At 42.1% G+C, this 18,210-nt stretch overlaps 1 protein-coding gene across 9 annotated transcripts in view; it reads left to right on the top strand.

Annotated features, from left to right (window-relative positions):
* Positions 1-14,065, top strand: part of LOC122564415 (genetic suppressor element 1-like) — a 301,389-nt gene extending 287,324 nt beyond the window's left edge. For all 9 annotated transcript variants that reach the window (XM_043719252.1, XM_043719243.1, XM_043719246.1 and 6 more), the window contains 4 exons: positions 715-1,077; positions 5,506-5,718; positions 10,719-10,822; positions 12,131-14,065. In XM_043719252.1, the coding sequence (XP_043575187.1) occupies positions 715-1,077; positions 5,506-5,718; positions 10,719-10,822; positions 12,131-12,250 (800 nt within the window). In that variant the 3' untranslated portion in view covers positions 12,251-14,065. The remainder of the gene's footprint in view (positions 1-714; positions 1,078-5,505; positions 5,719-10,718; positions 10,823-12,130) is intronic.
* Positions 14,066-18,210: the final 4,145 nt, after the last annotated feature.

Below are 18,210 nucleotides of genomic sequence, written 5' to 3'. Positions count from 1 at the left end.
TGGCAGAAACAGATTAACGAGAGTTACCGATTTCTTTGTTGTTGCCCAGTGCCTATTGTCTGGGTACAGAGACGGTGAATGTGCTGATCAAACAGAAGCAGAGCTAATTTTGTTGATTTTTCCATTGCTTTAATCGGGTAATCTGGCCATCGAAAAGCAAGGGAACTGGAGGCTGGCATCAATTAAAATGATTGCTCCCTGGGTCTATGTAAACATGATTACATTATTATTGTTGGGTGGACTGAAGTATTCCTCCAATCTGGAGTCTCTCCCTCCCTCAGCAAGGCAGGTCCCCTTGCTCTGCATGTTAAATAGGATTTTTTTCCTCAAATCACTCAAGTTGGGGGAGGGATTTTTGATGAGGTACAGTGTCAGCCTAAGGTGCAGAATTTTCACTGGTGGCAGTAAAACCAAAACTGAGCACTTTGCTCATTCATAAAGGAGATCAGTTTCACTTGACTTTTGTTGTCAGCGTCTAACGCAAGTTTGTCGCAACTGCTGAGTTGTCCCCTTCAAACACCCGGCCTGGATTTTATGTCAGGTTTGGTTTAGACTCAGCTGTTCAATCAAGTATTCAAAGCAGTGAGCTTGTCCCCAGCCGATACCCTCGTCACAAGATGTGAGTAATGCTGCTGTCAGGATATTTACACTAAGGAACTTAAGCGTTCATAGAGACATCAGGACATGAACAGATGATACATTCTTATTTTGCAGATGCTGCTGGCGTGACAGGTGTAGCTGATGTGAGCTGCCTCTCGGTGCTTCCAGCTGACAGCAATCCAAATGCACGCTCTCAGGAGAATCTACCAGCTCAGCCTCAGGCAGATCAATGCAGACCCACACTGACACCAGAAGCAGCAGAGTCTGTGTCGAAGGATCGTACGGGCAGTGTAAATGAGAACAAATCTGACAAGCTGGGAGTGCCAGAGCCTTGTAGCGCCCCCAGTGGCCAGGGCAAACCAGCTGGGATGCTAACGGACAGGAATGGAAAAATCAAACTGCTGGATGAGATCTTGCAGAATTACCACGGATCCGTGTTCCAGAACAGTAAGAGCCAGGCTTCAGACCAGTCCAAAGGTAATAGAGCAAGTCAAGACAGCTGATTACTTTTGACTGGAATCCAAGGGAATGGTGCATGCTGGAAATCAGAAACAGAAACTGCTGAAAAGGCACAGCAGATCTGGCTGAAGGGTCACTGAACCTGAAAAGGTTAACTCTGATTTCTCTCCACAGATACTGCCAGACCTGCTGAGCTTTTCCAGCAATTTCTGTTTTACTAGCTAATTAATTTTGTTTGGAGAGTTTACGGACCTAATTCCCTCCTTGCGTCTGCACACCCTGCCCCGCACTGACCCCCCCACCTCGACATTTTTCTTTCCTCTTGTTGGGCACTCAGCACTCCAAGCTGGCATCAGCCTCTGTACACCATCAGGCAACAGGAATCGCAGTTCAGATGAGCTGAAGCCAACAGTGTAATTCTTTAATCCATACCATGTGGTGTGACCAGTTTGTTGCAGGATGAAAGTCATGAGCAAACTCCTGAGTTTCCACCACGCTGACCATTGTTCAATTGTTCAATCCGGTCGGAGTAACAACAAATTACGAGCCCAGGTTGTAGCTGTTTGCAGGCTGACAATGTTAAATCTAGCACAAATTAAATTTAGCAACACCATATTAGCCTTTGAAATCTAAATTGATTTTGATTTATTATTGTCATATGCACTGAGATACAGTGAAAAGTATTGTTTAGCATGGTATCCAGACGAATCAGACCTTTCGTCAGTACATCAGGGTAATAGAACAAAATGCAGAATATGGTGTTATAGCAACAGAGAAAGATCAATGCTAATATATGAGGGCTCCATTTGTACGTCTGATAACAATGGGGAAGAATTTGTGTCATGCATTCCTGACACTGGCACAGACAATGGGCAGAGTTTAATGACTACACACTGGTGGTACTATGCAATAAACAAAAAGCCCACGGCAACCCCAATGCAGCTATTTCCGGGTACCCAGTTGGGATTAAACCCCAAGCGAACGCTTACCTACCAGCTGTCAGACTTCCTGTGCTTTATGGAGGGATATATCCTATCTCCAGGAGCTGCTGGCCATGGGGCGGCACAGTGGGTCAGTAGTTAGTACTGCTGCCTCACAGCACCAGGGTTCGATTCCAGCCTCAGGTGATTGTCTGTGTGGAGTTTGCACATGCTCCCTGTGATGGCTCCAGTTTCCTCCTGGTGCTCCGGTTTCCTCCCACAATCTGCAGAGGTGCAGGTCAGGTGAACTGGCCACGCTAAATTGCCCATAGTGTTAGGTGCATTAGTCAGAGGGAAATGGGTCTGGGTGGGTTACTCTTCGGAGGGTTGGTGTGGACTTGTTCGGCCGAAAGGTCTGTTTCCACACTGTAGTGAATCTAATCTAATCAGTCAGAAGACCAGCAGCTGTATAGTCCTGGGAGGCCACTTCTGGACTACAGAACACCCAAGAGCAGGAGCAATGCTGGAGACTCAATAGGGCAGAGGGTAAGGTAGAGGGAGAGGTTGGTGACCTTGCCATGGGCAGTCAGCCAGGCATTGCCAATGCAAGGGAAGTGGTTTCCGTGCAGACGAGTGGGAGTTTCCCATTATGGAAGTCCTTGCCACTAACAGAGTTTGCCATGAAGCGCAGAGTCTAACACCTCCCCCCCCTCCAAACCTCCAGGCAGGGGTACCTCCCTCCTGCCCATGTGGGCTAAATCCGGGCTCTCCCTCGCCAACACTGGAATACCAGCGCAATGAGAAAATGACCTAAGGTGGCCTTCAGTTGGGTCAAATTTGACCTTCCACAATGTGCCTTAATTAGCTCTGAATTGAGAGACAGTAGTTCCAGGAAGAAGCTTAGACCAGGAGGAACTCACGGAGGAGCAGAGGAGAAACAACTTGAAATGAGGAAATTCATCAACCTCAATAAAACGAGCTTAAATAATATTTGACACCAGCCAAGCTGCACAGTTTATAAAAGCATTAAGTATACAGTGTTGTACAAATTGGGCAAGGCGGATGTATATTTATTGAATTACACTGAGTTGACTGATTTCTTAGAGACATCTGCCAGGTCAATAAAATTAACCTCCGCAACTTGGATTCATGCAGCGTAACCAACATAATGGAATGCCACAACTTGCTTCACAGGAGGATTTCAAACAAAATTTGGCACTGGGTCACATAAAGCCGTATTGGGGCAGTTGATTGGAATCTTGTTCAGGGATGTAGGTTTGAAATCGGTTGCTCAAATGTGAGAGGTGAAGCAGTTTAGGGAAAAACTTCAAGAGCTTAGATCTGTGGAAGCGGAAATTACAGCCACCAATGTTGGACCAATTAAAACTGGGATGCTCGAGGGGCCAGAAACACAGATATCCAGGAGGCAGTGGTGCTGGAGAAGATTACAGAGTTGGAGAAAGTGGAGGCAATGTGAAGCTTTGAAAACAAGGTTGAGAATTTTAAAATCAAGGTGTTGCTTAAGCAGGAATCAATGCCAGTCCCTGATCACAGGGCCAGTTGATGAACTTTTACCAGTGAGGAGATTCGGAGTACTGTTGCTACCTGTAATGTGACAGGGTTGGGATTTGTCAACAGCCATTAGAAGCAATGTAAAGGGGCTTCTGGTTGTTAGTAGTTCCTGTGCAGTCTCTTTCTGTTCAGTGCTTGATCCCCAAAGTACCAGTGCTGGTTAGTTCTGGGGATTGTAAATTATACCTGGCACTGGAACATTGAGATGAGGCAGCAGGTATGTAACAACTTCCAGTGTGGGCAAACCTGAACCAATGCCATCAATCCAGAGGGCACTTTGATGCCAATGTTGCAGTGATGGCAAGATTTTTCTCAATTTAAAGGTAAAATGTTTTACATAAAACTAAAAGCCATTATTTCATTTCAAAACTGGGGATGGTAAAACCAAATTAGTATCCCTGGGCTGGATACAGATTTTTGCATGCACCAATCAATATGGCTATTTATTGCCATAAACGTTATCCATGAACTGAAGCAACAAACAGAAATGTGATAAAATATCTCATTGGGATTGCTTCCCTGAGTAGAATTGACCATATGGTTATAGGATAGTCCAGGCTTTAGTTAGCCTTACATTTACACATTGTGCAAACCAAATGTGTAAGAGAAAAATTACTTTGGTAAGAAATTAGATGGTACTGCAGCTCAGTGGTTCGTACTGCTGCCTTACAACACCAAAGACCCAGGTTCGATTCCAGCCTCAGGTGACTTTCCATGTGGAGTTTGCATGTAGGAGTATGGGTGGGTTGCGCTTCGGCGGGGCGGTGTGGACTTGTTGGGCCGAAGGGCCTGTTTCCACACTGTAAGTAATCTAATCTAATCTAATCTAATCTAATCAAATAATACATTGTGTCACCTACAATTCAATAGGACCAATGTCCTCCTAAAGCACTGACACTTTGCAAAACATAGGAGTCCCATCTGATATGTTCCACATGTGCTGACCAAGTGTAGGGCTGAGGTGGGCTAGCCAGTGAAGTTTGCAGTGCTGCGCAGGGTTGGTGATTGCTTTGGGCGGCACGGTGGCACAGTGGTTAGCACTGCTGCCTCACAGTGCCAGAGACCTGGGTTCAATTCCCGCCTCAGGCAACTGTCTGTGTGGAGTTTGCACATTCACCCCATGTCTGTGTGGGTTTCCTCTGAGTGCTCCAATTTCCTCTCACAGTCCTAAAATGTGCAGGTTAGGTGAATTGGCCATGCTAAATTGCCCATAGTGTTAGGTGAATGGGGTAAATGTAGGGGAATGGGTCTGGGTGGGTTGGTCTTTGGAGGGTTGGTGTGGACTTGTTGGGCCGAAGATCCTGTTTCCACACTGTAGGTAATTTAATGTGCCAGAAATTAACCAAATTTGTGCAAGTTTCATACTGTAGCATGATGTGGTGGAAGTGAAAAGTTACTTTGGTAAGAATTTAGATGGTACTGCAGCTCAGTGGTTAGTACTGCTGCCTTACAACACCAAAGACCCAGGTTAGATTCCAGCCTCAGGTGACTTTCCATGTGGAGTTTGCATGTTCTTCCTGTGTCTGCCTGGGTTTCCTCCCGCAGCCCAAAGAAATGCAAGTTAGGCTGTAGTGTCCAGGGATCTGCAGGCTAGGTGGATTAGCTGTGGGAGATGCAGGGCTATAGGGAATAGGATTGGATCTGGGTCATTTGCTCTTTGAACTTGATGGGCCGAACAGCCTGCTTCCACTCTGTAGGGGCTCTATGATACTAAATATATAGTCATTTGAAGTTACCCATTACATTAAATTGATGACAGTAGTGTTTCCCTGTTAATAATTAACTGATAACTTTAAAGTAAGGCTTTATATTTTGCCTTTGTGACCTACACACTGCACTACTTGGTATATTTTCTTTTGCCAGGCCTGCTGTGTACAAACAACATAGTTTGGTAACTGATCCATCGTGCATGTATGTTTGAACTGGAACATCATTTTGTTCATTAACTTTTCAGTGGGTGATCAGGAGAATGCTGTGCATTACAGCTCACCAGCTCAGAGGTCATCGTTGTGTGATGTACCACAACAGCAAGTGCTGGAGAGTGTGGATCAGAACAGAGAGGTTAACCAACAGCCGGAGGAACTGGACAGCCAGGATGAAATGGAACAGCACCTAAAATGGCAGGGAGTGACAGGTGTCCTTCAAGCCTATCAAGAATATATTGAAGGTAAAAAAAAAAGCATGTCCGAATAGGCCAAACATTTTGGATGTAATTGCAAGTCTACTGGGTTGCATTTTTCTTAATTGATTTCTTTTCTGGAAACCAATGGTTACTTAGAATCATAAGGTTCAGTTTTTGTTTGCTCCACCCGCCATGACCAGGGTGATAGTTTTAGAGTCATAGAGACCTACAGCTTGGAAACAGACCCTTTGGTCCAACCAATCCATGCTGACCATAATCCCAAACTAATTTAGTCCCATCTGCCTGTGCTTGGCCGATATCCTTCCAAACATTTCCTATTCATGTACTTACCTAAATGCCTTTTAAATGTTGTAACTGTACCTTCATCCGCTGCCCCCTCCAGAAACCCACCCCACACACGAACCATCCTCCATCCAACCAATTGCCCTCCATGTCTTGATCAGTTAGCCGATGCTGCAGAAGCTGCCATTTTGGTTAGGATCCTGAAATGGATGTTCCAGGTGGGAGTTCATTTGTAAACTGTAAAAGAGGGTCCAATGATACCAAATATAACCCAAGAGTATGAGAAGAACGAAGACATGGAGAGAATGTACTACAGCAACTGTGTGTGTCTCTAATAGGCATTGATTGGGGCCTCTTGTGGTGCAGTGGTAATATCTCTGGTTTCAAGTCCCACTGCCTCAGAGGTGTGTAATAACACTGCTGCGCAGATTGATTTGGAAATATATTTAAAAATGGATATTGAGCGATCAAACTAGTGTTCCTAGAGCTACAGAGGTCTCACTGGAAAGGAATAATCTAAGATATGTTAGACCCAGGGACCCAGGTTCAACTTCACCCTCGAGTGACTTTCTGTGTGGAGTTTGCACATTCTTTGTGGGTTTCCCCTGGGTGCTTCAGTTTTTTCCTGCAGTCCAAAGATGCCCACCTCAGCCCTACACTTGGTCAGCACATGTGGAACATATCAGATGGGACTCCTATGTTTTGCAAAGTGTCAGTGCTTTAGGAGGACATTGGTCCTATTGAATTGTAGTAGGTGACACAATGTATTATTTGATTAGATTAGATTAGATTACTTACAGTGTGGAAACAGGCCCTTCGGCCCAACAAGTCCACACCGCCCCGCCGAAGCGCAACCCACCCATACTCCTACATGCAAACTCCACATGGAAAGTCACCTGAGGTGGACTGGTCATGCTAAATTGTCTGCAGTGTTCCATAGGTGTGTAGGCTAGGTGGACTTAGTCATGGTAAATGTGGGGTTATTCGGATAGGGGAGGGGGCTGGGTCTAGGTGGGATGCTCTTCGGAGTGTCAGTGCAGTCTCGATGGGTTGAATGGCCTCTTTCTGCACTGTAAGGAGTCAATTATTCTAATGCCTCTCCGGCCACCAGCAGGTCCCTTTTCTGCAGCACCCCTCCCGGTACCAGCTCTCAGCTGGTTCAGCCTGAAAGCCAGGGGATTTTCCCCTCAGCGACAAGCCAGCCACGTAACACCAAAGGTGATGTGGGCATGTTTATGGTGGAATGACACACGACTGTCTTCAATATATATGTCTGTGTGACCTGGAATCTATAGAATAACTTAACACGCTGCTTTTGTATATGGCTCTGAGCCACCTTTCAGGAAGTTCAGGTACACTTTGAAAAACATAAGCTCCTTTTTGGGAGACAGCATAACTTGGATTGCTAAAAGTAAATATGAATGTGTGTTAAGGTTTTTGTTAAGCTCTCTGGCTCTGAAAAATGTATCAAAGGCAATTGTCAAAGTTTCAAAAGGGAATATCAAAAGGAGTTGTCTAATTGTCTCTCATGTTAAATAAAGTCTGCCATTAATACTTAGAATTATATTTTTATCTCAGCATGGGCCCAGACATCTGCTCTGGATGAAGTGGCATTCTAGGTACAGCCGTCAGTCAATACCACCATTTTCTTTTCCTGAAAATAAAAAGAAGCACATGTGACATTATCATCTCATTTTTTTTTAATAAACGCTTCCTCCAGGCACAAACCTACAGCTTTTAAAGAGGCAGCAACATAGAGTCAAGAAAGAAAAGAAGCTAACAGCACAAAAAAAAGGAAAAGCATTACACTGTCCTCCAGTTCCTTACAGTGGCATTTTAGGGGCAATAAATCTATTAAAGAAAAATGGAAAAAAAAACTTCTCAGCCTAATTGAAAACTGAAAGAACTGTGGATGCTGTAAAACAGGACCAAAAACAGAAGTTGCTGGAAAAGCTCAGCAAGTTTTGCAGCATCAGAGTTAACGTCTTGGGTCAAAATTAACTCAACCCGAAACTTTTAACTCTGATTTCTCTCCACAGATGTGACATCTAATCCTTGCCTGGTTATTTAAATAATGTATCAGTCTTTATGAACCTGCCGAGCACTGAGAAACAACAACGAGTAGTCAAATTTCTTCTCCCTTTGCGGCACCTCATAGTTAAAGAGAATAAAATCTGTTGTTATTTCAGATGTTCACTGCAAATATCTTGAAAAGCAGTTTCAGATTTTAGAAGATCAACTTACATTTTGAATAAATTTCAGGATACGTAGGTTTGATCTCATTATCATATTGACGACAGCCAGCTTAAAGTAATGTTCAATTTGTAGCCAGGTTCAACATCAAGGTATAGAATGTAACTTCACTGAAGCTATCTTGGCTAGGAGGCTTATAGAACTAATCATTACCTCCACTCCCATCAAAGTCTTCAGAAAATCACTCCTGGCAAACCTAAAAAATGCGCTTTTGATGCTCTCCAGAAGAAAGTCACTAATTCAAACCAGTTATAGCAGGCTGGCAGCATCTTTGGATGCTTGACTCTGGAGCAACAATTGCATCTGTCTCAGATTGAGTAGAATATTCAAATGTTGTATGAAGTGTGGCATCTCTAACACAACAAGACAATGTCCAGCATTTAATGACATATCTGAGCTATATTCTGCAAAAGACTATAGGGCTCAAATGTGTAAGAAGTCCAATCAGTGCAAAGAATCCCAAATCCTAGCAGAATGCTCCTCAGCAGTATGTGAAGAAGGGTCAAACAAGGACCATGTGACACACAAACATATCAACAAAGTTTAACAGGTAACCATTACAGATCCCAATTAAATATCACACAACACCAGGTTATCGTCCAACCACAACAATATAGCTTAGAGATCCCAATTAAATATCACACAACACCAGGTTATCTTCCAACCATAACAATATAGCTTACAGATCCCAATTAAATATCACACAACACCAGGTTATAGCCCAACAGGTTTAATTGGAGGCACTAGCTTTCGGAGCGACGCTCCTTCATCAGGTGGTTGTGGAATATACACTTGTAAGACATAGAATTTAAAGCAAAAATTTACAGTGTGATGTAACTGAAATTATACATTGAAAAATACCTTGATTGTCTGTTAAGTCTCTCATCTGATAGAATGACCTTGATAGTTTCACTTCTTTTATATATAGATCGCAATACTTTTTTTAAAAGTTACATTCTCAGGTTAACTGTAACAATTGGTGTCAACCCAGATAAGATGTTAGCTCCCTGTGTTCTGTTTTCTGTGCCATAATATTTGACTCATTTTTAGATTAGAATCAGTCTAAATATTATGGCACAGACAACGGAACACAGGGGGCTAACACCTTCAACATCTTATCTGGGCTGACACCAATTGTTACAGTTAACCTGAGAATGTAACTTCTTAAAAAAGTTTTGTAATTTACATATGAAAGAAGTGAAACTATTATGGTCATTCTAACAGATGAGAGACTTAACAAACAATCCAGGTATTTTTCAATGTATAATTTCAGTTACATCACACTGTAAACTTTTGCCATAAATTCTGTCTCTTACAATTGTGTACTCCACAACCACCTGATGAAGGAGCAGCGCTCCGAAAGCTACTGCTTCCAATTAAACCTGTTGGACTATAACCTGGTGTAGCTTAAGACTGTCATCTTCCTCTGCACAAAATGTGATTGAGGCTGCCATGCCAGAGTGGACCAAGGTCATACTTAACATAGAGTTGACTACCAACAAGATCTTACAAGATGAAAAACTGCCACCGTTTTGTTTATATACTGCAGCAATAATTAATGGTTACGTGCTATGAGACATCCTCTCATCATGCAAGTTGCTATGTAAACGCAATACTTTCTTTATTTTACTTCATTGACTGACCAAGTGACACTGGCCTCCTTTGGTTCCACTTGTATGTTTCCAGTGGTAGTCATAGGGATAAATGCTGGTACAGCCTGCAGTGCCCAAAACTCATGTACAAATAAAAATAACAGTGTCTTTATGGAATAGCATCTCTTCATGTTGCATCACCATTGCCTCTGGATTTCCTGCCAAGGACTAAGCTTGGTTTCCTCCTCCTTCTCTTTTGTGTTCTTTGCCACCATCACAACATCTAAAGGCAAATCTTAAAAGTATCCTGACAGGAGCAAGTCGTATTCATCCTCCAATCTAATACTTCCCTCATCTACATTTATTCCCTGTCTGCTAAAGCTCCATTTCCTTTTCATGTCTCCCTATCCCTGTAATCAAGAACTCTGCATTCCTCTATTTCTGGCCTTGGTTCATCCTCCAAATTCTCTCAAGAATTTTGAACATTGCCACTCTGGGTTCATTTTGCTTTATTTGAGAATGTTATTCTGTTCTCATAGCCATCTGCCTTGCTTTCTTCATATCATTCTGATTGATTGAACTTTTTTCTGATTTATATGTTTACCATGCTGTTTTTAATTTCACTGTTTTGCATCTTTCTGTTTTATTACTGATCTAAAATCACTGCAAGTAGTGTGTCACTGTGCATTGATGAGGCATTTGCAGTTGAGGTGAGCATAAAAGAAACAATCCCAATCACTACAACTTTGTTCATGTTTTAAAAAATAAGGAAATGCTGCAAGTCCTTGTACCTAGTATGCAGGAGGCAGGAAAGGGTCTTATATTGTGAAGAGAAAGAATAATGTTCGCTGATGCAACTTGTGTTAATGCAATTGATAAATTATTTTTATAATGCAGAGAAAAATGTGGAACGACAAGTCCTCCAAGAGCAGCTGAATCATCTCAAGGAAAGAAATCATGAATTAAACTTGACAGCAGAGCACCTTAGTGCACACATGTTGGTAAGAAATAACTTGGCTACACAATTGCCAGACACCAAGTCCATTATCTAAGGTACCCCTGCATTTCTGATTGTGCTCTGCTTAAAAAGCACCTCCTGCAGCGGCTACACTTAAAAGGAAGAACATCAGTAAATATTCACAACTCCAAGGCAACTGAAATGTTCTTGAAAAATTGCTGGATATCTCTTTGAATTAAATTAGGAGCATTTTGGCAGAAATGTGACACTTTGCTGCCCTGATGATTTCCAATTCTGCTCGTCCAACAAAAGTACAAGGATCTCTTGTATGAAAATGAGAGACGTATCTGCAGTACATTACAGTAGAATGCCAACCAGCACTTGGAGTGGACGTTTATCGTAATTTCACTCAGACAGGCATCCGTTGATTTTAAAAGAACATTTTGCTCGACTTGGAAATGTTTACTGATTTGTTTGCCCTTTGAAGTGGAATACTGTGAGGGGGTACCTTTTCTGCTGTTCGCAGCAAGCAGTCAGAAACTAGAGACTTCAGATAATGTAGGGAGAAGAAGATCAGTATCAGGGGAAGGGAAGGGTCATTGCAACATCCGTATTTGTTCGATAAATCGCACGGACAATAAAGATGATTTGTAATTATAGAACTTACCCCAGCCCCACCAGTTTGCAGTGTTTCTAGATTGAATGGATTTGGAAATCAGCTGTTATATCAGCTCCCTGAAAGGAGTCACCATTGTGACTGAGTCATCATTGAAATGTGGTTGGGAAGATAAAACTCAAGTCTGTCCCCAAGGATTGGAATCAGACACAAGAAGACAGATTACACTCTCACACCCCCCATGTTTACATTTTATTTTAATCTTCAGCTGCCCCTAGGAGTGGGGTGATGCTCTGCTCTGCCTAAGGCCTGCAGCTGCCATTTTTCTTTCTGATCCATCCTTCCCTGGCAATGGTAGGAATCTCACCAACAAAATCATTTGAAACCAACTTTCCCAGATATGCAGCAGGATTCTGCAAAATCCCACGTAGGAGGGACAAGTATTTGAAAAGATTGTGTGTTGAATAGGCATGAGGAATTAGTCACTCAAACCAACTCTGTGCAGGTCACAAATGCGCCCAGAAACTGTCCTGTCAATCTTCTATACATGCCATGGGAATGTTTCAAATTACTGTAGTGCTTCAATATTTATTTGTATGTCCAATGCCTTGATTACTACTAAGCTGAGAAACTTAGCTGGTTTTAAAATTGCTTTTAAAAGACCCCTGTAGTCAAGTCTAATCAAAGGTCCCGATGGTAATAAGCACCAGTTTATGTGGTATTTTGTCCCTGCAGGAGCTGAGAATGTGTAAGCAGAGGTATGAAATGGAACGCCAGCACCACCAAGCTGCCCTCCGCAATCTGCGTAAGTGCCTTGATCTGACTCATTGCCTGCCTGAATCCTCACACAGATGAATTGAGGAACTTCATGCGCTTGGACTAGGACAAAACCACAGGGAGGAAAAACGTGCCCTGGTTACGAGACAAGTTGTCCCTTCCAAGCTGATTGTCTAGTTTCCACTTAATGTCGTTATTGTTTGCTTCAAGAGTCATCAGGATACAGTGTGGAATTTCTCAATGGACTCTCAAAACCAAACTGCTCGACTGACAGGAGTCTCCCATTGCCAAACAGCTCAGCTTGCATAGTTACCCTCCACAGTCTAGCTGGACCAAATGCTACATTGAGGACTTATAATGCAAAGCTGGATGCTGACATTTTGAGGATCCTCAGCTTACAGTAAATAAAGCAGAAAAGGCCACATTGAAGAAGTGAATGTGTAATCAAAGTGCTTTCCTGCATTTAATAGAAAACATGTTTTGGTTTCTGATTATAATTAGTACATTAGCTGGAGAAAGCATTTATTTAGAAATTTGAAGCAGAAAGGAAATTTAATTGAGAAGGCCTGCTATATAAATTAACACACAAAGTTTTCAGCAAATGGAGATGCTGATTATTAACTATCCATTTATTTTGTTTGGGCCAAATAAATTTTAAGAGTAAATCTGAATATCATCAATGTGTCATACGCACTTAAAGCATTCTTATCAAATTCCTTGAAATTAATTAACAGAAGCAGTAGGCTGTTTCAAGTTAATGCCTCTATTAAAATGATGGTGTGGGAGAATTTGATGTGGATGCATTCAGAACTTTCTTTCTATGCTCTACTTTTTTAAAAATATCAAACATTGCCTAATGTTTGGATCGATATAGTGTTGATGCATATATATATATATTCACAATGAATTTTTTTTTTGGCTTTGTATATTACAGTCCAGCATTATTCACTGAGTATAAAGTTAAATGTATATTTTGAAGTTCCACAACGGGTTAGATTTTAATTCAGTGTTTGGTGATCAGAAGGTACAGATTTGCATTGAATTAAATAGATTAATGCAGTGATAAGGACAGGATTTTGTAAAAGAATAGATCTATTATTTTACTTTGTTGCTTAACTAATGTAAATGCTGAGCAAAAAAAACTACCTTTTATTACGCAGCATCACTTCTAATATTAGAAATTACTTGAAGTGCATTTTCTATTTTTTTGTAATGAAGTGAATGAAAGCAGATTTCGTGTTATCACACAGAGGTACGTAAAACTGACCTCACTTTGAGGAAGAATAGGGATCATAAAATGTCTTTATTCCCAAGCATTAAGATATTTTTAACAGAATATACTATGTGAGATTTTTCAGTTGCCTCTAAAGGCAAAAGCTCAAGTAAATGGAATTAGCATAACATTGTTTAAAATAAAGATTATTAATTGAATAATGTGGAATATGAGTATCAAGGGATTTGTTATACGCAATCCAATGCATTTTGTGCTATGTAGTTTTTTTTAAGAGAAAGGCCTTTGCGCAATTAAATTTTTGCCGCAGATAAGAATTTAATATCAGTTCTTTAAAAAGATGACAATTAAACAGTCTTAAGATGTAGTCCCTCTATTAAATTATTAGTGGAATAATTATAACTGCTTACCTAAAGGACCCTCAAATAAGTTGGCTTTCTTTCATTCAGTTATTTTTGAGCATTAGTCAGCTGAACAATACAGCTGTCACATCCGGAAGATGAGGTTAGTCAGTGAGTTCTTTAACAAAACTTAGCCATTACCATTAGTAACAATTTTCAAATTGTAACAGGTATTTATTATTTGAAGTCATGATTTTTAAGTATTTATTCATTACGTCTGCTGTGACTAAAATAAGCATTTGTTAATAAAGTTTTGTACACATCAGCTTTCTCCTTTAGTGTATCTCCTTTTTTCTCCTTTGTTCAGTCTATCTTACACTTTCAAATTACAAAGATGCTTAGCATTAAATAATTTCTATGAATTTGTACAATAACATACAAAATCATATTCATATAATGGCAGAGTTTGCCCCTTGATGGTGAGGCGGGAGCAGGGGAGAACAGCGGGAAAATATATAGAGAAGAAAAAAATCAATTTCATTTTCAAGAAAAATATTCCATTCAATGGTGACTTTGGAACAGGGAAATTCCCCATTTCCATTAAAGCTCCAACAAGACTTTTATATGCATTATTCCCAATTCTTCTTGTCCTCTCTAAAGAACTGTAGATGGTGCTAATTTCCTTCAGAGCAGTATTAGACAGCTGCAGCTCACCAAGCACCTGTTCCAGCCAGCATTCAATTACTTCCTCATAACAGCATCCTGGAACTCTCCATGCCCATCACCCTCCTCAACCCTTTGTCCATGCAAAGCTACAGCCACCACCCTCTGACCATTATCTTGGTCTTGCTCACACACCATGTTACTTTGTGTTCAGGGACACCTAGGACGTGCAAGCTTTATCCAAGGCACATGCAGGGATGCATACACTTCACCTTCATGTGTACAAAGAGGATCTTATGGGTGTTGGCTTACTTGTTCACTCACATTGTGCTTAATAGGATAATGCCAGCCTCTGGATACGTTACATTGCTTTCTTAATACATACTCACTGACTTTGACACTGTCTATAGGCCACCAGCCTTTCTGTATCTCACATTGCATTTTAGACCCCCAAGGTCTTTAGAGATCAGTTACAGGGAGCAGCTTCTATGGCTTGCATTGCTTTTTACCACAGAATGAGACAAAGGCAGCTTGTCATAATGGAGAGTAACAGTCAAAAGGATGGATTTGTTGTTGCTTGGTACAGTGCATCAAAATCATATCTGGAACTTTTGCCAGCAGTTTATGGAGCAAACACACTACAAGTGCTTCAAGTAAATGGCCAGGAACAAAGGTCAAGATGGAGTGGAGTGGGACGACAATCAGAAGATACCAATTTCTGCCTCGAAGATAGCCACAGTCTGTCAGGCACTCAGTCCTACCAGGATCCAGGAATCCAAGTCCAATCATTACTGAGGGTCATGTAACCATTCTGAGGATTGTTGGTAGGTCAGTTGGGTACGTATTGAGAAATTAGTCCAGGGTTGTGTCAGGGTCAGTCGGGGGTCTCCAGACGAGTCAGTCTTGGTGCTTGTCTATACTGGTCAGGGGATTTATCAGGGATGGTTCATGGAGTCCTAGGGAAAGCAGGCAACTCAAATCGAAATTGCCCTCAGCTTGTATGTGGTCTTCAGATTTGAACCAAGAACACAAGGACTCTAATCACCGTGACTGCCACGTGTGATTCCTGAGCAGATATTCTGTGGAGAATGGCAGAAAAATTATGTAATTTTATCGAAGGGACACTTGAGACCTCATATCCATCACTTTGCATTCAGTGGCAGCTATTTTGTGTAGTTACTGCATAGTGGACTTTAGATTCAAGATGACCAGGTACCAACTTTGTTTCCAATGTGAGTGACTTGTAGGCACTACCTGTGACCATGGATTTTCCTTCATTCTTCATTTTACCTTTTACATCACTGTAATGGGCTTCATTTCACTGGGTTACTCTGGGAATGGTGACTAACAGGAACCAGTTGGAAACCATAGCATTAGACCTTAAAGGGAATAGGAGGCATTTGGAGCTCCCTCACGTGTGGGTGTCTTACACAGGTCACAGTAACTTTGGCCTCTGCATGGGAGCTTTAGGGCACTACAAGAGCACAGTAATTTCCAAAGTTGTATGCTGTTGGGGTAAAATGGCACATTAATAATTATGTAAAGGACTCAACAGACCACAGGAGGCTGAAAGGCTACAGGGACAGTGATGTAAAAGGTAAAATGAAGAATGAAAGAAAATCCATGGTCACAGGCAGTGCCTATAAGTTAGTCACATTGGAAACAAAGTTGGTACCTGGTCATCTTGAATCCAAAGTCCACTATGCAGTAACAAAATGGCTGCCACTGCATGCAAAGTGATGGGTGTGAAGTCTCAAGAGTCCCTTCAATAAAATTACATAATTTTTCTGCCATTCTCCACAGAATATCTGCTCAGAAATCACACATGGAGGTCACTTTAATTAGAGTCCTTGTGTCCTTGGTTCAAATCTGAAGACCACAGAAGCTGAGGGCAATTTCAATATCGTCACCAAGGACAGCAACCCTCAGTGGCTGCCTTACCGCTTCCAGATAGAAAACTTGTAGGTGAACATCCACCTGGGAGGCAGAGGAGAATGGAGAAGGAGACTGCAGATTTACGGGCCTTGCTGTCATCTACAACTCTCTGAAAGAAGTACAGGCACTGATTAGGAATGTCCTTGGTCATTATCACCAGCCGATGTAATCTGCCGGAGCAGAACTTGTGCTCGAGAGCACCGGGTGGCTATCCCATCCCATGAAAGGCAGAGCTGTCCCAATTTTATGTCTGTGGCTTGTTTCAAGGAACAACTAGGGGCCTGTGTAACATTTCCCAATCTTTGACCCACAGATGCATCTGATATGTGACCGGTACTGTTTTTCCCACACTACAACTCTTCAAATCCTTCTTCCAACTTGGGGAACAATGCTTCCTCTAAGTTGGGCCACCATGTAGCTACTGTGAGGTTGCATCCATGCTAATTGGCATGGCAACAAATTGACTTCCAATTTTGGAAGACGTTGCCACGCACTTACTTCAGAGGACAGAAAAAATTACAGGGAATGTGGATAAATGTCAGAAGGCCCTGGCTTCTCTACCATCACTGACTTTCTCCAGGTGCACAAAGCTATTGACCACACCCACACTGCTTTAACAGCATCTAATGCTAACCTACACCATTCATCCACAGAAAGGTTTCTAGTCCATCAATGTTCAGTTTAAAGGTGACCGTAAATGCCAGAATTTGGAGGTCTGTGCTGAGACCTGCCATGTCTCTTGCATTCAAAAGAAGTACCAGGTTCCTGTATGCTCACATGAACCTTGGGTCACGTCAGTGACTGCTGGGAGGCAATGGGTACCCCCTGCAAACGTGGTTCATGACAATCATCTTTACAAAAACTGCACCTAATGCAGAATGAAGGGACAACACTGCTCATACTTCCACCAGGACCATACTGGAATAGAACATAGTACTCCTTAGAATGAGGTTTTGGTGCCTGAGCACCTGTAGCATAGTTTACAGAAGATCCCAGAAAGGGAGTTCTCTTCATAGCTGGAGATTGCAAAGGGTGAGTGATTGTGAGAAATCTTCTGAGGATAAGGATCAGGATATTGACCAGGATGGCCATCCAAGACAGCATGATGGAGTACTGCATCATCTAATCCAATAGGTTACATAAAACATCACTAAAACCCACCACCAGGATGAATGTGCTGGGTTTGCACTTTAGAGCCATAGAGATGTATAGCATGGAAACAGACCCTTTGGTCCAACCCATCCATGCCGACCAGATATCCCAACCCAATCTAGTCCCACCTGCCAGCACCCAGCCCATATCCATCCAAACCCTTCCTATTCATATACGCATCCAAATGCCTCTTAAATGTTGCAATTGTACCAGCCTCCACCACATCCTCTGGCAGCTCATTCCATATACATACCACCATTTGCATGGAAAAGTTGCCCCTTAGGTCTCCTTTTTATCTTTCCCCTCTCACCCTAAACCTATGTCCTCTAGTTCTGGACTCCCCGACCCCAGGGAAAAGACTTTGTCTATTTATCCTATCCATGCCCCTTATAATTTTGTAAACCTCTATAAGGTCACCCCTCAGCCTCCGACGCTCCAGGGAAAACAGCCCCAGCCTGTTCAGCCTCTCCCTGTAGTTCAGATCCTCCAACCCTGGCAACATCCTTGTAAATCTTTCAAGTTTCACAAAATCTTTTTCAGATAGGAAGGAGATCAGAATTGCATGCAATATTCCAACAGTGGCCTAACCAATGTCCTGTACAGCCGCAACATGACCTTTCAACTCCTGTACTCAATACTCTGACCAATAAAGGAAAGCATACCAAACGCCGCCTCCACTATCCTATCTACCTGCGACTCCACTTTCAAGGAGCTAT

Source organism: Chiloscyllium plagiosum, chromosome 29 (assembly GCF_004010195.1).
Source record: "Chiloscyllium plagiosum isolate BGI_BamShark_2017 chromosome 29, ASM401019v2, whole genome shotgun sequence".
NCBI classification, from domain to species: Eukaryota; Metazoa; Chordata; class Chondrichthyes; order Orectolobiformes; family Hemiscylliidae; genus Chiloscyllium; species Chiloscyllium plagiosum.
The sequence above is the reverse complement of the archived record's forward strand: the minus strand, read 5'-3'. Positions and strand labels throughout refer to the sequence as shown.